The following is a 25,009-nucleotide window of genomic DNA, read 5'->3' as shown; positions in this document are numbered from 1 at the left end:
TGTTTTTTTAGGATGGAACAATGCAACCAAACCCTGAAACTTTTGTGACCTTTACTACATGATTTATATTATATGGTCACCAATCATTGTGGTTGCCACAACAAGGCCATACTGTACTTAAATACTCACAGAATACTTTCTTGTGTCGAGCAGCACAGGGGACTTTCAAAACACTGGTACATTGTTTTCAGCTGATTTACTTTGTTCTCATGTAGTCGCTGAAGTGTTTTCCCGTGCCTGTCTGAGTGAGAAATGTCTCTATTTTCTCACCAGTGTTACGATATGTCCTGCCTCCTGAGGTTCGATTGGCTTTTGGGAAACGATGGCACTCAGCGATTGGACAGTTGAGGCGTCACTCATACAATAGACCGCCTCTGCGTGCGCATTGTCTCACTGCTGATGGCGCTGTAAACACAGTGACGCGGCGTTGCGTGGCCCAGCAAATCACAGATTAGCGTTATATATGTTGACGACTAGTGCTAGAGACGCTATTCACGTTCACAGCTTCATATGCAATCACATAAACAAAAGACACGCGAGGACTGCTCGTCGGAGGTGCAATGGCAAGGAAAAGTGCAATTCCTCCTTCATACTATGGTAAGAGAGCAGCAGTCTGTGAATCGGTTTAAATCAAGTTTTTGCTGTGAGACCAGTGACAAAGGGAACTGAACAAGCGGTGCTGGTGTCAACTCGATTCTTTATTTTAATGTTCGGCTGTTTTCTTTCGCAGTTAATATTTTAAGAACCTACACAGCACAAAAGCTACACTGATATGTTTTCATTCTGATCTGAGTTACTTTGTTTTTGCAAAACTGGATGACGTGTGCAGATAAAACGCAGATTCGGATTCTGAATTCGAGTGGATTTAATTGTTACGTCATAGAAGTTAATTGGAAAGTAACCAATGCAATAAGAGCAAGAATTGGCATAATAGAAAACGGGTATGGTGTTAACTCCGCAGGTTTTGCCATATTGAGATGTTTTTTTTGTGTCTTTTTTTCTGTGTGAGTCCTCATATTAAGGTACTCGTATAGTACATAATGTGGACAGCCCTTAAAATAACTGTTTGGTATTTATTGAAGTTTAATAGCACACGTACATCACGGAGACATCTATTTTATGTGCTTGTTTACATCTGGAAGACATATTTTTGATGTTTCCTGTCAGATGTCAAATAGACGTTTAGAAAATGTCTTTAAGATGTTTTTGATTTAGAATGTATGTAAAACTGACATCTTAAAGATGTCTCTGAGATGTTAGTAAACAGCAGATGCTTTCTAGATGAATTGATCTTAACAGACATCTTCCAGACGTATGTGTGCTATCTTTTTAAAGAGTTTTTTGAAGATTCACTCAATATTGCAATTTATTTATGACCGCTGCCATGTTGCCATCACATGACCAGTTATTTTGCTGCTTTAAAAGCTCCAGCTCTTTAAAGTTGGCTAGATTCTGATTGCCTGTCATTTTATTTTATCATTCATGACCTGAAAAATAAAGTTGTGATAAAATTGCTGAAATCACTGTTTGTAGTCGTTGCTAATCATTTCTTTAGGCTGAATCCAAAAATGTGTTATACACAAATATTAATCTGTTTGTTATGTGACAGAGAAAAACAACCAAAGTGGCAGCAGTTAGTAAACACATTTCATGCTTCATGAAGCTTCAAGTAGGCAGTTCAAAACCACTAGTATACAGATCTTTAAAAGCCAGCAAAATTAAAACCAAAACTCTTTGAGAATAGTCGGTCTGGAGTCAGTCAGATTTACTTTACATTCCTCCACAGTCATGACTCATCACAGACCTTTCACATTGTTCTGTAAACCAGTCATTCGCAATCCCCCATGAGCTTGAGCAGAGCACTTATAAGTACCCCGCCCCCCCCCCCCCCCCGCCATTAAACACTACTGCGCTAAATATTTTTCAGAGGCAGTCTATCTAATTATAACACATAATCGTGCCAAAAGGATGCATCTGGTACGCCTACACACCCACTCACCATAACCATCCAAATAGAGTTGTAATTATTATCATGTGATGTAGCTACAGCATTTTAAACTCTATTTTTAAAGCCTGGATGCCTCACCATGGCAGTGCTGTTGAAGTGTCAAAGAACGAAGTTTTCTTTGTCACGTAAATTGTGCAGGGAGCAGCTGTTTCTTTTACTCGCTTGGGCAGGGTCATGCTCTTTGGCCTTTGCCACATGTATTGTTAAGTTCCCACGAGCCACTTCTCAATCACAACTTTTGTCAGCTAGAATTGGGAAGTAGTCTGTGGAGAGAGATCCAAATCAAAATAAATAGTTGTTCCAAACCCGTAAGACTTTAATTAATCTTCAGAACACAAATGAACATATTTTTAATGAAATCTGAGTGATTTCTGTCCCTCCATTGATCACTACGCAACTGACACTTTGATGCTTCAAAAAGTTCATAAAGAGCATAAGAGATCGTAAAACTAATCCATATGAATTGAGCTGTTTACCACTGAATTCATATGGATTAGTTTTACTATCTCTTTTATTAACTTTTTGAAGCATCAAAGTGGTAGTTGCATAACTGTCAATGGAGGGACAGAAATCGCTCAGATTTGATTTAAAATATCTTCATTTGTGTTCCAAAGATGAACAAAAGTGGTGCGGGTTTGGAACAACATAAGGGTGAGTAATTAATTACAGAATTTTCTTTTTTGAGTGAATTAACACTTTAAGTCATAATTCCCACTTGCCATAGCTGGATATAGTATGGGTGTTCAGACACCCTGTCACAATAAACCCTTTATACTTAATATTTTGCTGTCGATAGATAATTCTGGTTTAATACGACTGAGCAAATGTATCGTTCAAGATCCTAGTAAGAAGTAGAGAAACGGAATTGCATTGGGTTCCTGGCCCAATGCGGATGTACATTTTAAAAAGCCTCCCTCTGGATGTGGAAGGATCTTATCAACCGTTCCTCAGCAGGACGATCTTCCTTTAAGGACCGAAAGCAAATTATATTCCTGCTTCAGAGGTTGCTACGAGAGGTACATTAAAGATGCCTGCAATTATGTAGCTAATAGAGAGGACAGTCAGTGCATTTATGAGGGACTAGATAGTCTCTTGTTATCTCTCAATAGTTTAACACAGAAGATTCTCTCTCATGTCCGCTGCCTGTCGTTCAAAGCAGCTCTCAGTGGCACATGCCACAGTCCACCATAGAGTTCAGAATGAGCTCTCTACTGTGCGCCCGGGACATTAACAATGACAAATTATACTGAAGCTCCACGCTAAGGGATGAATGGCTCAAAATGGGTGTCATCTCCCTTTCAAGTGCCTTTATAAATTACTAGGAAGTTGTATAGGTTCCGCTAATGGAACCTAAATGAAAGTCTGGACCTCTATGAAAGGCTACAAAATGCATCTTCTCTAGGTCTTGATCCAGAAATGACAACGGCGGAAATCGCTCATTCATGTCAGTCCAATCTTTTTCACTATAGTAAGGCTTCAAAACACTTGAAATAAAGTGCACAAAGTATATAGACCACTTTTATGGTGATTTTGTGCCCTTTTTGAAGCTTGAAAGCCCCATTTATTGTAATTTCATGGAAAGAATGATCAGTCTTCAGAATTTATTTTCTTTCTATAGAAGATAGAAAGTTATGCAGGATTAGAAAGACATGAGAGTGAGTAAATCACTTGTCTGTCGGTTCTGGATTTCTGTTTTACATTTGCACTCGTACTGTGAACTTGTTTCATAATTGATTAATTTTGCAGCATTGACACAGTTACTGAATGGAATTGAAACAACATTGAATTAAAGTGAGCTGAACTAAATAACACTATTGTCTTCTGTAGGGCTGCTATAAAGCTGAAATGAAAGTGGTTTCATGAATTATACAATTATACAGCCAATATTTTTGCCACCTAATTGGGCTTGAACGGTCAAATACACACACTTATGTGTCAATTCCTGTCTTTGCGAGTAATGTCGTAAACAAGGTCATTTATGTTTTAAATTAATGTAAACGGTTGAGAAAGAAAACACACGTGTAGCAGTATATTGGATCTGTGTATTCGTTCTTAAAGTGTCCGCAGCCTAATAATCCTGCTGCTATCTGTGTCATTAATGTTAATCAAACAACAAAAGACAAAGAGAAAATCTCTCACTGCTCTTGACTGAATCACTTTTGCAAGTTTATTAAGAATACATTTATTTTAAAGTGCACAGTGAAGATTATGCAGTGTTTTTTGTACATTTAAGTAATTTCAATTTCAGTTGTGTCTTTGTTCTATTCTGGATTTGTCCTATTGCTTAATTAGTTCCTCTGTTCTTATTTTATCACTGTTTTCTTGTTTTCAAAAGGCTTAAGGCTAGTATTAGGGGTTTTGTGATATTGAAATTAGTGATGAGAATTATGAAATTTCAAAGGTTTACATTTTTTATATTATAACTTTTTTAAGCATAAATAACTACCGGTATATAGTGATATTGATATCATGAAAACAAAATATGATGATATGATATCATATACAAAATATATGATATAAGACTTTGGTCGTATCGCCCACCCCATGCCTCTGGTTGTAAAGGCATGAATCACATTTCAGACAGTATCCAGGAGTCATATTTGCATTTGCATATATGCATTACATGTACTTTGTGATAGGGACTGAGCAACAGCACAACATCTACATGTGACATTTGAATGCACTTTTGAGGCATTTTGCCCAATTAACAAACAGCCACGTGACTTTCAACTTTAGTACTTGTCGTTTTACATAAAGGTGCCAGAATTACCTCCGATTACATTGAAATGTAACTAAGCATATCAAGTGTTGGTATTATCATCACACAATGAATGATCAGAGTAGAACCAGCTGAAGTGCTGTCTCTGTTTGAAAAAACGGTTTGCTGATAAATTTGATTAGACATAGTAATGAAGCAGCCACATGAAAAGTAAAGTGTTTAAACTTCAATCCTCTTATTTGAGAATAGGCCAGTGATAACCGGCATGTATCAGCAAAACACAATTCCAAAGGAAGGGGAGTCTCACGTCACCAATCTGCTCTGTCTGTCACTCTCTTCAGGATCTTCGCCTGTCCATCTGTCCCTGAAGGTTTGCGTGTCTGTCACTCGGTTTCTGTGATGACATACGTTCAACAAGTTAAGCTTGGGTCAGAGAAAATATTTTATAAGTATTTTGTAGTACCCACAGATCAGAGATAACAATAAGTGTCGTATAAAATAGCTTGACCATTAAATAATATTAATATGACTAAAATGTATTATTCAGTATTTTTACGGATTTAATGACAGCAAACACAGCACACTGAAATTATATAATTTTACAGATTTAATGACCTTTGCATTATTGATCAACCACTCATCTGTTTAACCTAGATTTATGTTTAACATTTGCACATAATGTTAAAAATGTAGTTAATTATTAATCCATTTATGCGTTTAATTTATAGCAGTTTGTTCATTATTTTAAACTGGCCATTTTCAGCCGATTCATTTTAAGGTTGTGATTGAGATGCAGCATATGTAAGGGACTTGTTTGTGACTTAATGCCATGGGGTGGGAACTCCATGTTCTGGCAGGAAGAGGAAAACGTAACCACACAGAGTTTCCATTCGACCAAACTCACTGTCTGCACCTGCACGCCTTCCCAGGCTGTTCCTTATGGAGAAACACTGAAAGAGGCTTGTGTTATGCAGCAAGGCACGCAAAACACTGCTCTCAGTGTGTGGACTCATGTGTGTGCATGGAAAAAAAATCTTAGTGCAAGTAGAGGATGAGAGGAAGAGATATAGAAAGAGAGATGAGACTTCCAGAGACTTCACTGATTCAATGAAGGATTTACTGTACCCTGCTATATCTGAAGCCAAAAATTTGGATTGTGCTTTCTAAAGAGTGAATTCTCATTTCAGCTATAAACAAGTGGAAGAGAGGGTAAAACAAGATAAATTAATGTTTTGGGAAATGTGATTCCAAGAAGTGGATCTAGCTGTACAGGCTTTTAACTGGAACAAGGAAATGTATAATTTATGAATGTTTGTGTATATTCAATTCACATTTACAGTCCCCTCCAAAAGTATTGGAACGGTAAGGCAAATTCCTTTATTTTTGATGTTCACTGAAGACATTTGGGTTTAAGATCAAAAGATGAGTATGAGACAAGAGTTCAGAATTTCAGCTTTTATTTCCTGGTATCCACATCTAGATGTGTTAAACAACTCACGACATACCACCCTTTATTTGAGCCCACCCATTTTTCAAGTGAGCAAAAGTATTGGAACAAATAATCTTAAAGTAAACAATATTTAATATTTGGTGGCATAACCCTTGCTTGCAATAACTGCCTTAAGCCTACGACCCATCGACATCACCAAACTGTTGCATTCTTGATTTGTGATGCTATTCCAGGCTTTTACCACAGCTTCTTTCAGTTCTTGTTTGTTTCTGGGTGTTTCTCTCTTCAGTCTCCTCTTAAGAAATGCATGCTCTATTGGGTTAAGGTCAGGTGATTGACTTGGCCAGTCTAAAACCTTCCACTTTTTTCCCCTGATGAAGTCCTTTGTTTTGTTGCCAGTGTCCTTTGGGTCAATGTCCTGCTGCATGATAAACTTCCTCCCGATTAGTTTCAATGCATTTCTCCGTAAATTGGCAGACAAAATGTTTCTGTACACTTCTGAATTCATTCTGCTGAATTCTACAAAATAACCATCATCAGTTACATCATCAATAAATATTAATGAGCCTGTCCCATAAGCAGCCAAGCCATGACATTGCCTCCACCATGCTTCACAGATGAGCTTGTATGCTTCGGATCATAAGCAGTTCCTTTCTTTCTCCACACTTTGGCAGAGATTAATCTTGGTCTCATCAGTCCATAAGATTGTGTTCCAGAACTTTTGCGGCTCATCTCTGTACTACTTTGCAAATTTCAATCTGGCCTTCCGATTCTTACTGCTGATGAGTGGTTTGCATCTTGTGGTGTGGCCTTTATTTTTCTGCTCTATGAGTCTTCTTCAAACAGTGGATTGTGATACCTTCACCCCTGCACTGTGGAGGTCGTTGGTGATGTCACTTACTGATGTTTTGGGGGATTTCTTCACAGCTCTCACAATATTTCTGTCATCAACTACTGTTGTTTTCCTTGGCCGACCTGTTCGACATCTGTTACTCAGTACACCAGTAGTTTCTTTCTTTTTCAGGACATTCCAAATTGATGTGCTTGCTATGCCCAATGTTTGTCCAATGGCTCTGGTCGATTTTCCTTCTTTTCTCAGCTTGACGATGGCTTGCTTTTCTCCCATAGACAGCTCTTTATCTTGGTTTATCCTTTTTAACAGGAAATGCAGTGTTTATAGGTTTGAACCCATGATGAAAACTTAGACTAGTCATGCAGAGCCATTTAATGTTTGTATAATCTACCTAAAAGGCAACACCTGGGCAACAAGAAACATCTGTCAGTCACATGTTCCAATACTTTTGCTCACTTGAGAAATGGGTGGGTTCAAACAAAGGGTGGTATGTCGTGAGTTGTTTAAAACATCTAGATGTGGAGACCAGGAAATAAAAGCTGAAATTCTGAACTCTTGTCTCATACTCATCTTTTGATCTTAAACCCAAATGTCTTCAGTGAACATCAAAAACAAAGGAATTTGCCTTACCGTTCCAATACTTTTGGGGGGGGACTGTATATATATATATATATATATATATATATATATATATATATATATGAAATTACACTGTTTAAACTGAAAGTTTAAATATATACGTCAATCTTAATTTCTCAGCATGGAAGGATGTTTGCGATTGAGGAGTCATTGTTGAAATTAGTGTCACTGTCTGTACCTGTCTCGCTTGGTGGTAATTTAGTTTACCTGGGAAGGATTGACACCAGCTGTACCTTAGCCACAGTTCAGCTAATAAAATTATGCCATGCAAACTGCCGAAACATTCAGTCTGTTAAATGTCGGGCCGATTATAAATGAGACGGAAAAGTGGGGATAAGCTGTTGATCGCTGTCTGGGCCTGCTGTGATGTGAGATGTGTCTCAGGGGACGGCCTGTTAGCCGAGTAAAGTTTATTGCCATTCTTCTTGTTACAGTCAATTGGAGTCAGTTGAACCACATTGTAACTGCTTGAAGGATTTGGTGGTGGTTGTTGTTGTAATGTATTCAGCAGTTAGACAAGACCAATAAATCTGTCGTTTAGTTATTTGAGCTGACATTTTGTAGAAAGCTTTCATTTATTCTCTACTTATCGTAATGACACACTTTTTCCATAAATTATGAGGAAAATTAGAAGAGAGCTTTTGTCCAAAATTAGCTGTATCTATCCATATTTGAGACATTTAATTGTCTTGTATTTGAGGGGCATATATTGAGAGCGTTCAAACTTCTGAAACCTAAAGTCAAACGGGACACCCTATAAGCATGTGAAAGGGCAAGCAGTGCTGACATTGTTTTTTCCCATAATACCTCAGGGGCATTTTCCTGATGTCCTGGCCTGTTTGTCCACTGCTGCATGACCAGACCAGTGTGTCTTACCAATTTCTCTCTCTCTGTCTCTGTCTCTCTGTTCATCTTTCTTTCTCTCAGGTCTGCCTGTAGTCTTTATATCTCTTTATCTTTCTCATTGTCTCTTTTGGTCTCTCTTTTGTCCATCACTCTCTTTAGTCATAATACTGTAAATATGTTCATTATCTGTAAATGTTTATTCTGGCTAAACCTATCTTTGTCTTTATACTTTTTTTATAAGTGTTATTCGTAAATGTTATTATGTCTTGTTATATTTATAGGTGTGTTTTGGAAGCTTCAATACCAAGGTAAATTTCTTGTTTGGGCAAGCACACTTGGCAATCAAGTTCAGTCTGATTCTGATTTTAAGCTTAGTCATTTTAAACATTCAAGTATTTAAACAATTCAGGCGCAGTGAAACACGAAAGAGAACTCAGTTCGGCAATCACACACTTTTCTGACAGACTGTTTCTGTGCACTCACACCCGAAGTGTGCACACAAAAAGCTATCTGTCAGACAGCGTGTAAATACTGAATTGAGTTCCTTTTCGCAGTTTATTGTGTTTAAACGGTCAATTACACACCGAGTTAGTCAAAATGCCTGTCTTGGCAGGTATTCATGTAAACACAGTCGGTCCTGTCTGAAGTAAAGGGAAAAGGTTGGGATCAAATCAGGTGTGTGTCATCATTTTGAAGCCTTTTCATTTTAAACATTCAAGCGAATATTTACTATAATTTTTCCCAAGCACAGTAAAACATGAGAGAATTTAATGTGGTACTCGCACGGTGTTCTCACAGATGTTTTTCTGTGTGCTCACAAAGGTGCTAAACAGTTCCTTTTCGTGGTTAATTGCTCTTAAAAGTTAAATTATACTGCACTGTCTTCACTGCATTAATTAACTTTGTGTTCTTTTACATTTGATTTCTTGTTTTTTTTAGTTTTTTTACTTCTCTTATACCTAAACTGAAAAGGCACACTTTATTTAAATTTTTTAATGTATTTATTTGTCCTATTGCTTGTAATTAGATTATTTTTGTTTATTTGTCTTCAAAAATCTACCTTTTTACTGTACATTGAGGAAGGCTTGTATTAGTTTTTATAACAAACTTAATTTCCAGCAAAAATTACTGGATAACAGATAACTGGATATATCATGATAACGTTGTCATGAAAAAAAAAAAAGACTCCTATTGTGATTTAAGAGTTTAGTCATATCGCCCCAGCCCTAAGTCAGTAGTTTGGAAGGAGTGGACATTCCTTAAATTCACATTGTTAACAGCTCAGGATGTAGTTCAGCCCTGATAATAGAGACTGAAAAGTTGAGCTGACTACTGCTTATTGGAGCTCATCCAAAATCTGGTGTGCGTTGTACTTTCTTCTCCTTTGTCAAGGTCAAGAGGTCCAGAATGTTTTTGCAAATGGTGGTTGTTGTGTGAATGTGAAAGATCTTCTGTGGTTTCTCTGAGAAGTGTTAATAGAGCTGCTATTTTGCCACAGATAGATTGCCACAGACTAAGCCAATCAGAAGCCCCTTTGAAATGTTTGTCTAGTGATAATGAATACAGTGAGTCCCACCCACTTGTGGGCAGGACAAATCTCGGTCACATAGTTACCCATTCATGTCTGTAAGGAAAATTAAGAGAAATATTCAATATTTTTTATACTGATAAAGTCAGCATGGTTATTTTCAGTTGTTTTATTGCATTGTTGTTTTTTTTGTTATCGAGTATGAAAATATTTATGCATTTTACTAATTAACCTTTTGGTGGTGTCAGTGTTTTGGGAATTTGGGAATTCCAAATAGAGAATATCTCATGCCTTTGACTGAAACTCAGCAGGACTTGTAAATAAATATTCAATAAAATTTGATGGAACTATTCATGAAGAGAAATATTCAATAATTGAATACTGACTTGGTCAATTTGGCTATTTTAGAAAGAAAAACAAAATTTTAAGCATAATAATCAAAAATACATGTTGATAGCGGGAAAATATATATGTAATTTGTGTATTTAATATTTCGTTATTAATCTTTTTCCACACAGTGTATAGCATACCATCATAAATAAACTTCCATTTACACAATCATGGAATAAAACAGATGAAATACTATTTGTTTATCCAATTTACTAAATAAATTGCCCAGACTCAAGAGTAATCAATTATGAAAATGATTGCTAGTATGTCTTTCCCTCTACTAAGGCCTACTAATGCCTTCATAAACATGTCATCATACATGACATCGTGGCATCATACAATTTTAACCAATCAAAAACTGCTTAAACCAATCTGGTTTGCCGGTCTTAGCTGGTTTTTCCAGCCTGGTTAGGCTGGCCTTTTGGCTGGTTTTAGAGGGTTTTTGAGACTTTTCAGATCAGCTGAAGACCAGTTTAAACCAGCTAAGACTGTTTGTTTGTTTTTTGTCTTGCAGGATGGCATCATTGCCTGATCCCCCAACTCGGGCTACCTAGGCATCTATTATCATATGTGACGCCTGACGTCTGTACACTCAGCTTGGTCCGTTATACTGGCACAGATACTAGTAGACCTACATGTTTGTTCTGTGCTGTCAAAACCTGCTTTAGTCTATTCATTTTATTAATTAATTGTGTTCGTAATTCCACCGAACAGATGTGATGGTATGTTTGGCGATGTACAAGCTCCACTTTGAGTCTGTGTGTGTGCAAAGCTTTGAGCAGGTGGCTGCCATGCTGTTGTCTCATTGTGTTTGGTGTGTCAGTGGATGCATCATGCTACCAATCTGAGCCGCGAGACACCAGTGCTGTTTCCTTTGTGAGCGTGCGCGAGAGAGAGAGAGAGGATAAGGAATGAGTGAAGGAGTAGAGAGTGGATAGTGTGAGATAGAGGCAGATGGAAGCGACGCAAACGCCCACCAGCCTGATTTCTCCTCCACCTCTTCTCGCAAACACAGCTTAGTGTGTAATGATTAACCGATCGCAAAAAAAGATGAGAAGATACCGCTTCAGCCCTCATAGGAAGTGACACGCACACAGTAACATTATATAAACACAGTGTCTTCGCTCAGAGAACAGTGAACATGACTGGACCAAAAGGAGGATACTACAAAGCAGAATTGGGTAGGAACTTATTGCAAATACTTTGACGAAGGTAAATGCTTTGTCTACAAATTAGCGGCATCTGCTGTGTTTCAAACTGTGGCAGGCACATGCTTTTGTTTGCCTGTGCTTTGTTATGGCACTCCTAAGGCATTGTGGGGCTGTTCAGTCCTTGGCTACTTGATCGAGTGCTTTTTTTTTCTTTATGAACAGGGTGGTGACAAGATGAGCATTGTTTTACGTTGTTTCAATGTTGGCTTGTTCTGATATCAGTTGGTTTGTTTGCTCTTTGACCTTCTCATAAGCCTATGGTTCAAGATTCCTGATGAGAATAGCAAAAAGATTAAAGGCTTTTGGGGTGCTTGAGGTTTGCAATCATTATTTTCACCATTTAAATGTGATTTTGACACCTTGCTCTTGTGTTACAGGGGAGCCACACAAATTTGACCCCACATTCACAGGACCCGTTCACAATAGGTAGAGTAAATCTTGCTTCTTTTTTATGCTTTTTGGATTTTATTTGAGGCTGAGCACACAAGGCTATTTGAGCATTTATCACTTCATGTCACTTCATGTACACGTATACTTACTATTTTTCAGTATTGGTATTTTATTTAATATATATATATATATATATATATTCATTTAAAATGTTATATTTTAATATATATATATTTATATATTAAAATATAAAATTTTATTTATTTATTTTTTCCCTTAATGAACAATATAAGAACAACCACTAACAGTTTTATACATACAACAAATGCTTGCATATCTAAATGGTCTCTTCGTATTCACTTCTTATATATACTTCCTATTATTGACTTCCAACCATAAGCTTACAACCGAACATCAAAAGTAACCCTAAAATAGTTTTGGTATTTATAGAAGTGAATAAAGCCATTATTTAGTCTTTTTTATGAATCATTTTTACTTTTAAGACCTCTACAAAGGAGTTTTTTTTTCATATTTCTTTTTCATATTTAGCTAACTTCTAAATATTTAGCAGAAATAATGCCCTCAAAACCACAGCTAGGTCAGAAACACACATGCACACCCTAAAAATGTTGTCCTTTTCTCTATCCCTGATTTGCACGTGCCTGTTATTGATAAAAAAAAATATTGACTTCATTCATGGACCTGTCGCTCCGCTGGCCTGTTTCTTGCTCTAATCCAGAGCTGCTGGTGGATCAATGGTTAGTTCAGCAGTGATAGTGGTTAGAAACGCTTTCACCCCACCGGAGCAGAGAAATCAATGTCTTGGGTTGCTATGCATAAATAACTTGCATGCTAAATACGATTCAGCAGATTGTGATGTCATTCTGCTATTGTTGGACAACAAGGCATGGGTTTCATTTTATTTTTGTTGCTCTCAATACAAATTGTGCAGCTCAGCATGTTTCTAATGGGGTTTTCCTGTGCTTAGTGCATATTTGCATGGCCTGTACTGCTAATAAGGGTTGACTGATGTAAAACGCTTAAGCTCTGTTGGGTTGGTACAGCATGTGGAGCTTTGCTGTGCTATGTTTGCTGTGATCAGATGTGGTGCATTCCATGTCACAGCTGACCCAGTTGTTTATCGTAGTGGCTCAGTAATAACATGATAAAGTTGTTTATTTTTATTATTAGGTTAATTTGTTTATGGTTTGATAAACCAAGAGACTTAGTAGACTTTTTTTGTTGACTTTTTTCCCATGAAGCACAAAAGGAGAACATCTTTCTTTTTTTTTTTTACACCGATTATTCTATACAACAGCAGTTTAGTGATCACGTATCTAGCTACACTTCCTGCTCAGCTACTGTTCGGACGCTCTCGCTTACTGCTCCGCGCTTTGCTCTATCGCTTTTATATTTCTATATTTTATCTCCTTTTATCACCTAATTTTAACTTCAGCAAATCAGCACAGTGCTCAAACGTTTGGATTACTACAAAAAAAAGCAGAATTATTTTATTCAACCAGCCTCCCACTGAAAGCTTACATTCCGGGGAAGAGAAAACAAAACTGCCTACATTCATAAGGATAAGAAAATGCCTCCTCTGGAATCTACTTGCTGCTCCAACTGCCACAGACTTTTACAAAGGATTGCAATTCTTGAAACAAAGTTAATTGCGGGACCACCAAACCAGACGGAACACACAACAGAGCTTCGTCATGGACGTCCTCAGCATACAGCCGGTGAGTCCCATGAATCTAGTGCTTCTCGACAGGCCATACTGAGTGTAGAGAAACAAGCCGATCGTTTTACTAATCGATGGCACAAACAGGGTGCGAGACCCAAAGGCACTCGAGACATCAGATTGTCACGAGCATCACATATTACTGCAGTAGCATCCTCTACCCCAGATACGGCTCTGACAAGGACTGCAAACACTGGTCTCCTACCACCGCCTATACATCTTGAGAACAGATTTGAAGTATTAATGAATGAGGAATCCCCAAATTTGATGAATGTGATCACACACAGACAGAATCAGCCAGTAGCTAACACTGATGCTAACTGGGGCTCAAGGTCGAGCAGACAGCGGCACTCAGCTCAGAGCGCAGCCGGGCCCAGGACTCTGATAGTGGGCGACTCCGTAATCAGAAACATTAATAGCAGGGATACAACAACGTGCTGCCTTCCACAAGCAACAACATCTGATGTAAACAGGGAACTTCAGAACATTCTGATGAAACATAAGACTGCAAATCGACTCATCATTCATGTGGGGAAGAATGATATTCATAAAGAGCAGTCGGAACTTATTAAAAAGGATTTCAATGAACTTTTTGAAACACTTAAAAGACTGAAAGTTCAAACATTCATCAGTGGACCACTCCCAGCAAGAGGAACAAACAGGTTTTCACGGTTGCTTGGGCTTAATACATGGCTGCAAAAAACCTGCAATATAAAAGGAGTGAACTTTATTGACAACTTCAATCTTTTCTGGAGTCAGAGGCAACTGTTTCAACAGAATGGCCACCACCCAAACAAACTTGGTTCAAGAGTGCTAAAGGACAATATCTACTTCTCCCTCCGTCATCCTTCTGCAATGTGTGCCAATCCACTCAACCTGAATGGCACACACACACCTGGATACAGTATGAATGACCACAGGATTTCACTTCAGCCCCTGAATGGACATGCGGTTGACACATCACACAAGGACAGTGATAACACCACTCAGCCACAACAACCTCTGCTCACGGACACAATCTCAGCTGAGCCCTGCCCACAGAGCTCACCACAGACAGACTGTGACATACCAGCACTGCTCCAATATACAGCACCCAAGGACGACTTTCTGGAAAACAGCCAGGGAAACCAGGACAGCATATTACAGCCTCCAATAACACCAGAGCAAAAATCACTCTCACTGGAAACATTATCACTCTCTCCAGCATCTCCACTTCTGTGCTTCTCAGAGAAAATGGAACAACTGGTGCATGCTGGAACTAGACTATCCCACTCTTTTGCTGCGAGCCCCCAGATACCAACCAAAAAACGCCAGGCCCCACAACCACCAAAGCCTACGGGCCCAGCTCGCCCTCCCCCTCCTCCTGTGAGAGCTCTTCGGCCTCTGCCACAGCGCCAGGGCCCACACCCTCCTCCGGCGGCTCGAGGTGAACCAAAAACAACTGATACCAGCTCTCAGTGATATGTGTCGGGTCCCCGCTATGATAACAATAACTTTCTCAAATGTTTACAGAACAAGCGGGAACCCAGTGTGCCTGTATCTTTTTCTATTGCTGTTCAATTACATGATAGAAAGTCTAAGGCCTTCAAAAGCCGTACAGCAAACCCATCTAATCTGGTGCCTATTACACGACATACCAAGATTGCTGTGGGGACAAAAAGTAAGACTGTTAAGTTAGCACTTTTAAACATCCGCTCACTTAAAAATAAATCACTTTTAGTCAATGACTTAATAACCACATACAACCTGGATTTCATGTTGCTAAATGAAACTTGGCTAGAAGAAAGTTGCAGTGCAACAGTCCTCAATGAAACAGCCCCTCCTAACTTTACTTTTATGAGTGTCTGCAGAGCTGTCAGAAGAGGCGGAGGTTTAGCTGCTCTTTATAAAGATGTCTATCAATGTAAGCAAATATCATTTGGGAATTACCCGTCTTTCGAATATCTGGGTATTGTGTTAAAAGGTGCTCCACGCATTTTACTTATCATTGTTTACAGGCCTCCTAAATACTCTCCAGCTTTTGCTGAGAACTTAACAGAACTGTTAAGTTCTATTTCCTCAGAGTTTGACTGCTTTGCCATTGCTGGAGATTTTAACATTCACATAGATAATGCAGAAAACAATATGGCAAAAGAAATCAAAACTGTTTTAAAAACTTTTGATCTGACTCAGCATGTACATGGAGCCACACATAATCGTGGACACACTCTAGATTTACTTATCAGTAAGGGTCTAAACATTTCATCAATTGTTATTAAGGATGTAGCACTGTCTGATCATTTTTGTATTTTCTTTGATATATTGATCTCTCCTGCCATTGAAGCTAGATCTGTGTCTGTCAAGAAGAGATGCTTAAATGAGAACACTAGTGTACTATTTATGAAGGCTATATCTTTAACACCAAGCATATCTGCTGACTCTGTTGATTTTCTCCTTGATTCTTTTAACTCAAAAGTTAAGAGTGTAATTGATGATATTGCTCCTGTGAAAGTCAGGAAGAAGAGTGGCAGACAAAAAGCACCTTGGAGAAACTCAACAGCAGTGCAAAATATGAAAAGACAATGCAGAAAAGCAGAGCGCATGTGGCGGAAGACAAAACTTGTAGTCCATTATAACATCTACAAAGACAGCATCCATGCTTTCAATAAGGAACTAAGCAAAGCTAGACAGACTTTTTTCTCGAATATTATAAACAGCAATATAAACAACACGCGCACTCTTTTTGCTACTGTAGAGAGACTGACAAACCCCCCAAGCCAGATTCCCAGTGAAATGCTCTCAGTGAGAAAGTGCAGTGAGTTTGCTTCTTTCTTCTCTGAGAAAATCAATAATATCAGAAAGGTGATCAGCTCATCCTTGAGTTGCGCTGGGGTCAGGCAGATCAGACAACAGGACGAGAAAGTAGCCACTATGTCTGATTTCGAAGAAATTGATGGCAAAATTTTGGAAGAAACCGTACAGCAACTAAAAACATCAACCTGCGCCCTTGATGCACTTCCCACATCTTTTTTCAAAAATGTGTTACACAGCTTAGAAGCAGATCTCCTAGAAGTGGTAAATGCCTCACTTCTCTCTGGGAGTTTTCCGACCTCCCTGAAAACTGCAGTTGTCAAGCCCCTCCTGAAAAAGAGCAATCTGGATAAGACCATATTAAACAACTATAGACCGATCTCAAATCTTCCTTTCATAGGCAAGATCATTGAAAAAGTTGTCTTCAATCAGCTGAACAAATTCTTAAGCTCGAATGGATACTTTGACCATTTTCAATCTGGTTTCCGACCGCACCACAGTACAGAGACCGCGCTCATAAAGATAATAAATGATATTCGCTTAAATACTGATACAGGCAAATTATCAGTGCTGGTACTACTCGACCTCAGTGCTGCATTTGACACTGTCGATCACAAAATACTTCTTGACAGGCTGGAAAACTGGGTCGGGCTTTCTGGGATAGTCCTAAAATGGTTCAGGTCATACTTAGGAGGCAGAGGTTATTATGTGAGTATAGGAGACCATAAGTCTGAGTGGACATCCATGACATGCGGAGTCCCTCAAGGCTCAATTCTTGCGCCACTCCTATTCAACCTGTACATGCTCCCAATGAGCCAAATAATGAGAAAGAACCAAATCGCTTACCATAGCTATGCAGACGACACACAGCTCTACTTAGCCCTATCGCCTAACGATTACAGCCCCATTGACTCCCTTTGCCAATGCATTGATGAAGTAAACAATTGGATGTGCCAAAACTTTCTTCAGTTAAACAAAGACAAAACTGAAGTCATTGCGTTTGGAAACAAAGATGAAGTTCTCAAGGTGAACGCATACCTTCAGTCTAGGGGTCAAACAACTAAAAATCAAGTCAGGAATCTGGGTGTGTCTCTGGAGTCAGATCTTAGTTTCAGTAGTCATGTCAAAGCAATAACTAAATCAGCATATTATCACCTGAAAAATATTGCAAGAATTAGATGCTTTGTTTCCAGTCAAGACTTAGAAAAACTTGTGCATGCTTTCATCACCAGTAGGGTGGATTATTGTAATGGACTTCTCACTGGCCTTCCCAAAAAGACTATAAGACAGTTACAGCTCATACAGAACGCTGCTGCTAGGATTCTGAGCAGAACCAGAAAATATGAACACATCACACCAGTCCTCAGGTCTTTACACTGGCTGCCAGTTACATTTAGGATTGATTTTAAAGTATTATTACTGGTATATAAATCATTCAATGGCCTAGGACCTCAATACATTGCAGATATGCTCACTGAATATAAACCCAACAGATCACTCAGATCATTAGGATCACATCGGCTAGAAATACCAAGGGTTCACTCTAAGCATGGCGAGTCTGCTTTTAGCTACTATGCCAGCCGCAGCTGGAACCAGCTTCCAGAAGAGATCAGATGTGCTCCTACAGTAGTCACATTCAAATCCAGACTCAAAACACTTCTGTTTAACTGTGCATTTACTGAATGAGCACTGTGCCACTGTTCGTCCGACTGTTTGCACTGTATTTTATTTTATGTTTTAATTATTCTGATTTCTGTATTTTATCTTTTATTCTAAACTGTTTTAATTATTCTGATTTCTTTTGATTATTTTAATTTCTTCTATGTAAAGCACTTTGAATTACCATTGTGTATGAAATGTGCTATATAAATAAACTTGCCTTGCCTTGCCTGCCTTACAAAAACGCCATAAAAGTCCCTATGACTCTTGCACTGTATTCAAAATAGGGGTTCAACAGATCACAACACTCATGGTTCAGAATCAGATCATATTCCGTTTTTTTAGTCGCGGATCGGAAAACTTTTCGGATCGGCGGGAAAAAAAAGGGGTGGAAAAGATGTAACTTTGCTTTCCATTTATTGCATAAGGAAAACTTTCAGTACTTCTTCGATACCACACCAAAAACTACTAGCCTGACTAATGAGGTTCAAACATTATAAAAGACAAGTGAACAGTCAGTAATAAAATAAAATAAAATAAAAACATAAGTACAAGCATAGACAAATACAGTTGAGCAAAATAACAAATAAAGTATGGTCTAACAGAAATGTAAAATGTGTGAAATAACGTTGTTGGCTGTATACAGTTTTCACTGTACGGTAAATAGATTTTTGTTAAAGCTGTGTTTTGTTGTTTGATTAACATTGACGCAAGCATTCATAAACCTACATGAAAGATAATACCTAAAAAAGTAAAATGGTGAATAGTTTTGTGTGAGGAACATTTGAAAATCTTCTCCTCCAGTGCACAGGACTGCTGTGACTGGATCATTAAGAACCGGATCAGTTCGATTCGAATTCTTTTCTATTTGTCCTTTTCAATCAACCTCAAAATGATTCGTTCGACACATGTTATTGACTCGGTGTGGTCACAGCAGCTCAGTGGAAGGCATGATTAATGTTCGGTCTGTTCCTCACACAAAGTTATCATATGACTTGCAATATTGTGATAATATAGTCATATGAGCTACATTTATGGTGTTTTTTTGTTGTTGTCATTTTTAAGTTGACTGGTCATAATGACCTTTCATTATATGAAAAAGAGTTTTGCGTAGACTTATAAAACAAAAATTACATCATTTGGGTAATGTTGGGTATTATTTGTGTAACTTTTTCTGTGACTAAGCTTTTCTCCTGTTTTTTAGTTGGTCAAATTTCCATAAGTCCATTAACAAAATATCACCAAAAATATCACTCAAGCTGCATTACATTAAATGTCACTTACTCCCAGTAACACGTCAAATCCTCACCTTTGTGTGAAAGTGGCCTGGCGCAACCACCCACTTCCCGTCTGTGTTGAGCAGGATATAAATATACCTCAATGAACACTTTTACAGACGACACTGATGGAACTGTGGATTTGTAGTTTACACATCAGACAAGTCACTCATTTCTACTGTCCTCCACATTACTGTGAGTTTGTAGGATTTGGTTTAGTGGAGTCAGAACTACTACAACACTTAGTTCTTAGTTCTACAGACTTCCTTGTAGCATATTGCTTATATTAGCATCTAGCTAACTCATTAGCTTAAAATTCACAGTTTCACTTTATTTGGATGGTCTCTTTAACACATTCTGTTGACTATAAGTAACGTTCCACCTTACATGCCTACTAACTCTCATTAGAGTGTTAGTAGAGTATTAGTAGACTGGTAGCGTTAGGGTTGGAATAAGTTGACATGTATTTGCAAAGTTACTTATAGTCAGTAGAATGTCTGTTGAAGGACCATCACAATAAAGAGTTATCGGATATTAAGCAGAAAGTCTACTAATAATCTAATGAGAGTTAGTTAACATGTAGTTACTTATAGTCGACAGAATGTTCAAAAGGGACCATCAAAATAAGGTGTACCAAATTCAATATTAATTAAAGTTGGCTTGACAAGGAAGTTGTGATGGTCTTTTCTTCCCTATTGTTATGTATAGCTGAGTGAAACATCTTAAACAAGAAAAAATGTAGAATGGGACTTCATTTTGTCCATCGGGAATTTATCGGATTGTTGTGGTTTACTATTGCGGTGGTTTCATGAAAGAGAGGTTGTCCCACCATGTCATCAGAATGTGCATGGATAAATCATTTCGAATAAATCCTGCAGTATTCTATAAAAACACGTTTTTGTAAGTTTAACTTTTTCATCTAATTATATTTTATTTCAGTTAACAGAAAACATATTTTTATTAATTTTTTGTTAACATTAGCAGCCCTGTGCACTACTTTACATTACATTAATTGCATACTATTTAGGATGGATGATATGCGAATGGGGATTTAGCACATCTGTTAATCTTTTAGTTGCCCTGCTGTGACCTTAGCCTCCTTTTCTCAGTCTGCAAAGCTGCTATATAGACCAGTTTTTTCAATTAGTTGGTTGGCACTCAAAAATGGGTCAGAAGTCTGTTCTGTTGGCGTTACAGTCAGCATGGGCAAAACAGTGTGTAACAATACAGTATGTGCTCTGTGTTTATATAGTTATTTTTTTGAGGGTTCATAATATTTATAAGAGTTTTATTGACCAACATATGATTAATTGTACATAATTCATTAACTTATTAAAATAATTATTGAAATGCTAGTATGAATGTAAATATACTGTGATTTTATTCATTCACTGCTCTCATTCTCTCCCTCACATTCTCTCTTTCTCACATTCCCACTGCAGGGGCTGCACAGACGTGCTTTGCTGTGTGATCTTTGTCATCGTCATCCTCGGTTACATCGTTCTGGGAACAGTGGGTGAGTTACACTCATTAACGTGCGCTTCAGCAGAGAGGGTTGCGTAATGCGACTCATGAATCCAGCGCTATTAAGCAGCCAAATAGAAGCGGCGGGGGAGCGCCAGTCCTAAACAGCAGCCTGTGATGTGGTGTCATTATGTTCAGCTACACTCCCCTCACCGTATGTGGCTGTCTGTTTTTTAAGGACAGTCATTTAGTCCATTCTCAAAAAAAGCAAGAGGACTCACATGAACCCATTCATTCACTGTGACATTTGTTTGTGTGCATCATTCATGGTTTAAATGTGGAATCTGCGGTTAAAACTGTCAGAGGCTCTTCTCTTGTGCTGTTTCTGGGAGACTCACAGCTTGCTGACTGTTGGATCTGTCTGTTTTGGAAACATGCCGCTGGGGTTATATATATATTTATATATATTCAGTGCCGCCCAAAAGTTTGCATTGAAAATCTGGGATGCAACGTCTAATTTTAAAACAGGTTTTAGGTTTTTGTAGAATTTTGGAATAGGATCATGTGACACTGAAAACTGGAGTAATGGCTGCTTAAACTTTAGCATTAGCCATCACAGGAATAAAATTAATTTTTTTATTAAAACAATTTTATACGCATATATGTGTAAAATAATGTAAACTGATATTTTTTACTGGCACACTGCAGCAAAAGATATAAATAACTGGCTTAAAACCATCTTTTTGGTGAAAATAATAACGTTTCTAAGACTTTTGCACAGTACTTTATATATATTTTTGTACGCACAAGGAGTCTGACAACAGTCGGTATGATCCACCAGAGATCTGATCTCACCACCATCGAGTCCATCTGGGATTACATGAAAAATCAGGAAAAACTGAGACAGACTAAATCTAGAAGAACCGTGCCAACGTCTCCAAGATGCTTGAAGAAACCTTCCTGCAAAGCTACAGTACTGTGAAAAGTTTTAGGCACTTATGTAAAAATGCTGTACATTGAGGATGCTTTCAAAATTAATGTCATAAATAGATTTTATTTATCAATTAACTTCTATTAATGAAATGAAATCAATGTTTGTTGTGACCACCCTTTGCGTGTAAAACAGTTTTTGTCCAGGTACACTTGCACACAAGTTTTTCAGGTAGCTTTGCAGGAAAGCTTCAAGCAGCTTGACTGCTGCTGCTGTGGTTATAGTAAATGGGACAAACCAAATAGCAAAACATTCGGAAATTGAGGTTAATTTTCATTCAAATTATGATACTAATTCTTTAGTCCGTACATATTGTGTCCGTGGAGTGTTTGCTGTTTCTCCCAGTGCATTTTCTTTGTCACACTGATCTCATTCCACTCCTCTCTGATGTCTTATTGGTTTAATCCGGACTAGGCTAAATTAATACGACTGACTTTTCTGTTGCCCTTTGAAGTGCACTGACATCTCATGTGACCCTTTTAGACTTGAGGTGACATTCCATGACCCCTGAAGCTCAGATTCACTTTTCCATGCAGACTTAAGTGGAGAGAATTAAATCATTGGGCTCAATCATTCTCCACAGAGCTGCAGTGTTTTCGATTCACTGCGGATTTGAATCGCTCATGTTAAATTACATAAAGAGCTTCTTATGCTCTAAATTAAATATGGAGTTTCACTTTATTTTTAGTTTGTTTTTCATGTATCTTTTCTTGTTTGTCCTCTTTCTTGCTTGTGCCTGTTCCTTCTCAAAAGGAACAGTGGGTGTAGTGTCAGTGCCACAAAATACTGAGGTTACTGGAACAAAATAACATAATTTTAAATTATAGCAATTATTTGAAATGCATGATGTTTGAAATGCAATTCTGGTGAACTTATTTGAGAAACATGTTTCAGATGACATGGCTTGTGTTATGTTTTTTAAGCTTGGATGCATGGAGACCCCCGGAAAGTGGTTTACCCGACTGACAGCTATGGGCAGTTCTGTGGACAGCAGGAAACTCCTAATGCGTGAGTATGAGTCCGAGAGGAATTAAAGCCAATATATTTAAATTAAAAAGTTTAAAAGTGTATTTAAAAGTAGTCGCACACTTTATATTATGTTAGGGATGCACCTATATGAAAATTTTGGCCGATAACCGATAATTCTTTATATTTGATGAATTTAAATCCACATTTTTATAAAATTTTTGAGAGCCTGATTACAAAAACAAAAGTCTCACCATTAAAGCCATGTCCCAAGGACACAATTATAATGTTCTCATTATAATTTTATGTAGCCTATATGGCAGACTTGTGCTGTGCATGTTGCACTTAACTGTATTTTCCTTTTTTACAGTTATTCCAATCATATTTCAAGACCATATTTAAAAATCATCATTGTGAATTGTGCGCATCTGAAGTGTCTCAGCTGAAGGAAATAATCCATTATTTATTGGCTTTAATATATCGGCCCAATTTTCTTATCTGCCCAATAACGATAACATCAAAAATGAACATATATCGGCCGATAGCGATATGGTGGCCAATATATCGTGCATCCATATATTTATAATTATATTATATTATATTATAAATTATATTATACTATATTATTAATTTAGGTTTCAAAGCTGGATTGAAACACCTTCTGTTTCTCCCCCACAGAAATAAAGCCATATTATTTTACTTCAATATTTTACAATGTGCCAATCCTACAGTCCTCATTAACCTCCAGTGCCCTACAACTCAGGTAATAAAGAAACTTTTGAAAACTATCTTTCATTCTTTCTAAGCTAGATTGCTCTGTTGTTTAGCACATGCCTTGTTTTATTTGTAGCTGATGTTTCTTTTCCTCTCTTGTTCACCTCAGCTGTGTGTATCCAAGTGCCCAGATAGATTTGCCACATACATTGACATGCAATACAACTATAGACGCAATAAGAGCTACTGGGAATACTACAAGCAATTCTGCAAGCCGGACTTCAACAGTCCTGATAAGGTACCATGTCAATATCCAGAAGAACCAGAACTTAGTTTAAATTCAGAGATGATAGAACAAATACATGTACACTGGCTTTTGATAAAAGTTTGAATATTCTTATTTCCTCCTCATTTCTATAGTGAATATATTGGCTATATATTTATAAATTTTTCATATTATTCTCTGCTCTGAAATATTTCCTTGTCTAGAAATTGCTCTTGTGTAGAATAAAACTAGTCATGTCCTATTTGAAATTGAATCTTTCTTTTGAGTTTGTTCTTTTCAATGCATCGTTGAGTGTAAATGAATTATTAGAAAGTTTATCTGAATTGAAGTGGTAATTAATTGAATAATACTTATCCAGTAATCACAAATCACTGGAAAAGTCATGGAAGTTTATTAGTTAAAAAGACGGTGGGAACCCTGTTATTTCTAGAGGAGTTTTATGTTTATCACTCAGATAGATTAGTACTTGTAATGACGATGGTTCATCTTAGCAAGCCGATACGTGAGCTGTATCGTCCAGCAGGCGCCACATTTCCTTCGCAGTGTGTAAATGTACCAACGCAAAACCGTCAATGATCTAATTCTGCTGCGTCACTGGATTTTCACACATGAACATTTAGAAGCTCACATGGTGACAGTTTTTGAGGCAGGCCTGACATACTGGAGAGATTTTGTAGAGAGAAGAATGCTGTATAAGTTTTATTTTGTGTAAAATATCTTCTTTTGTCCCTTTTTTTATTTCCATTTGGCAGCCGGTTTCTCAGGTGCTACGGGATGAAGATTGTCCCTCAGTGATTGTGCCAAGCAGACCATGTGAGTTTTTATTTATTTTATTTGAGAGGAATACTTAGTCAAAACTATGCATTCTGTCCTAAAATGTTTCATTATAATTCCCTGTCTTAGTGCTGATGTACATTTAAATTTATTGGACTGAAATTTTTCACCAATAATGTGCAAATGCAATTCCAGGAGAATCTTTAAAGTTTGAGGTGTGAACTAATGCCAGAACAAAGAAAACCCAACATATATGTGTATAAGTGGGCTAAATTTATTCATGAGAAATCTAGTTCATGTGTAATTAAAATGA

General features: G+C 37.7%; 1 protein-coding gene across 12 annotated transcripts in view; it reads left to right on the top strand.

Moving 5' to 3' along the window:
* The first annotated feature begins 384 nt into the window (after positions 1–384).
* The window catches only part of slc44a5b (solute carrier family 44 member 5b), a 40,543-nt gene continuing 15,918 nt past the window's right edge, over positions 385–25,009 (top strand). For 3 of the 12 annotated variants that reach the window (XM_077222918.1, XM_077222921.1, XM_077222922.1), the window contains exons 1-7: positions 393–597; positions 12,022–12,070; positions 20,944–21,017; positions 22,880–22,964; positions 23,601–23,685; positions 23,806–23,934; positions 24,675–24,735. In XM_077222918.1, the coding sequence (XP_077079033.1) occupies positions 561–597; positions 12,022–12,070; positions 20,944–21,017; positions 22,880–22,964; positions 23,601–23,685; positions 23,806–23,934; positions 24,675–24,735 (520 nt within the window). In that variant the 5' untranslated portion in view covers positions 393–560. Of the gene's footprint in view, positions 598–11,315; positions 11,615–12,021; positions 12,071–20,943; positions 21,018–22,879; positions 22,965–23,600; positions 23,686–23,805; positions 23,935–24,674; positions 24,736–25,009 lie in introns of those variants that run through there. The other 9 variants (XM_077222917.1, XM_077222920.1, XM_077222925.1 and 6 more) reach the window with 7 other exon arrangements.

Source organism: Siphateles boraxobius, unplaced genomic scaffold, assembly GCF_051911475.1.
Source record: "Siphateles boraxobius isolate OS27281-9 unplaced genomic scaffold, OSU_SipBor_1 9, whole genome shotgun sequence".
NCBI lineage: Eukaryota > Metazoa > Chordata > Actinopteri > Cypriniformes > Leuciscidae > Siphateles > Siphateles boraxobius.
The sequence above is the reverse complement of the archived record's forward strand: the minus strand, read 5'-3'. Positions and strand labels throughout refer to the sequence as shown.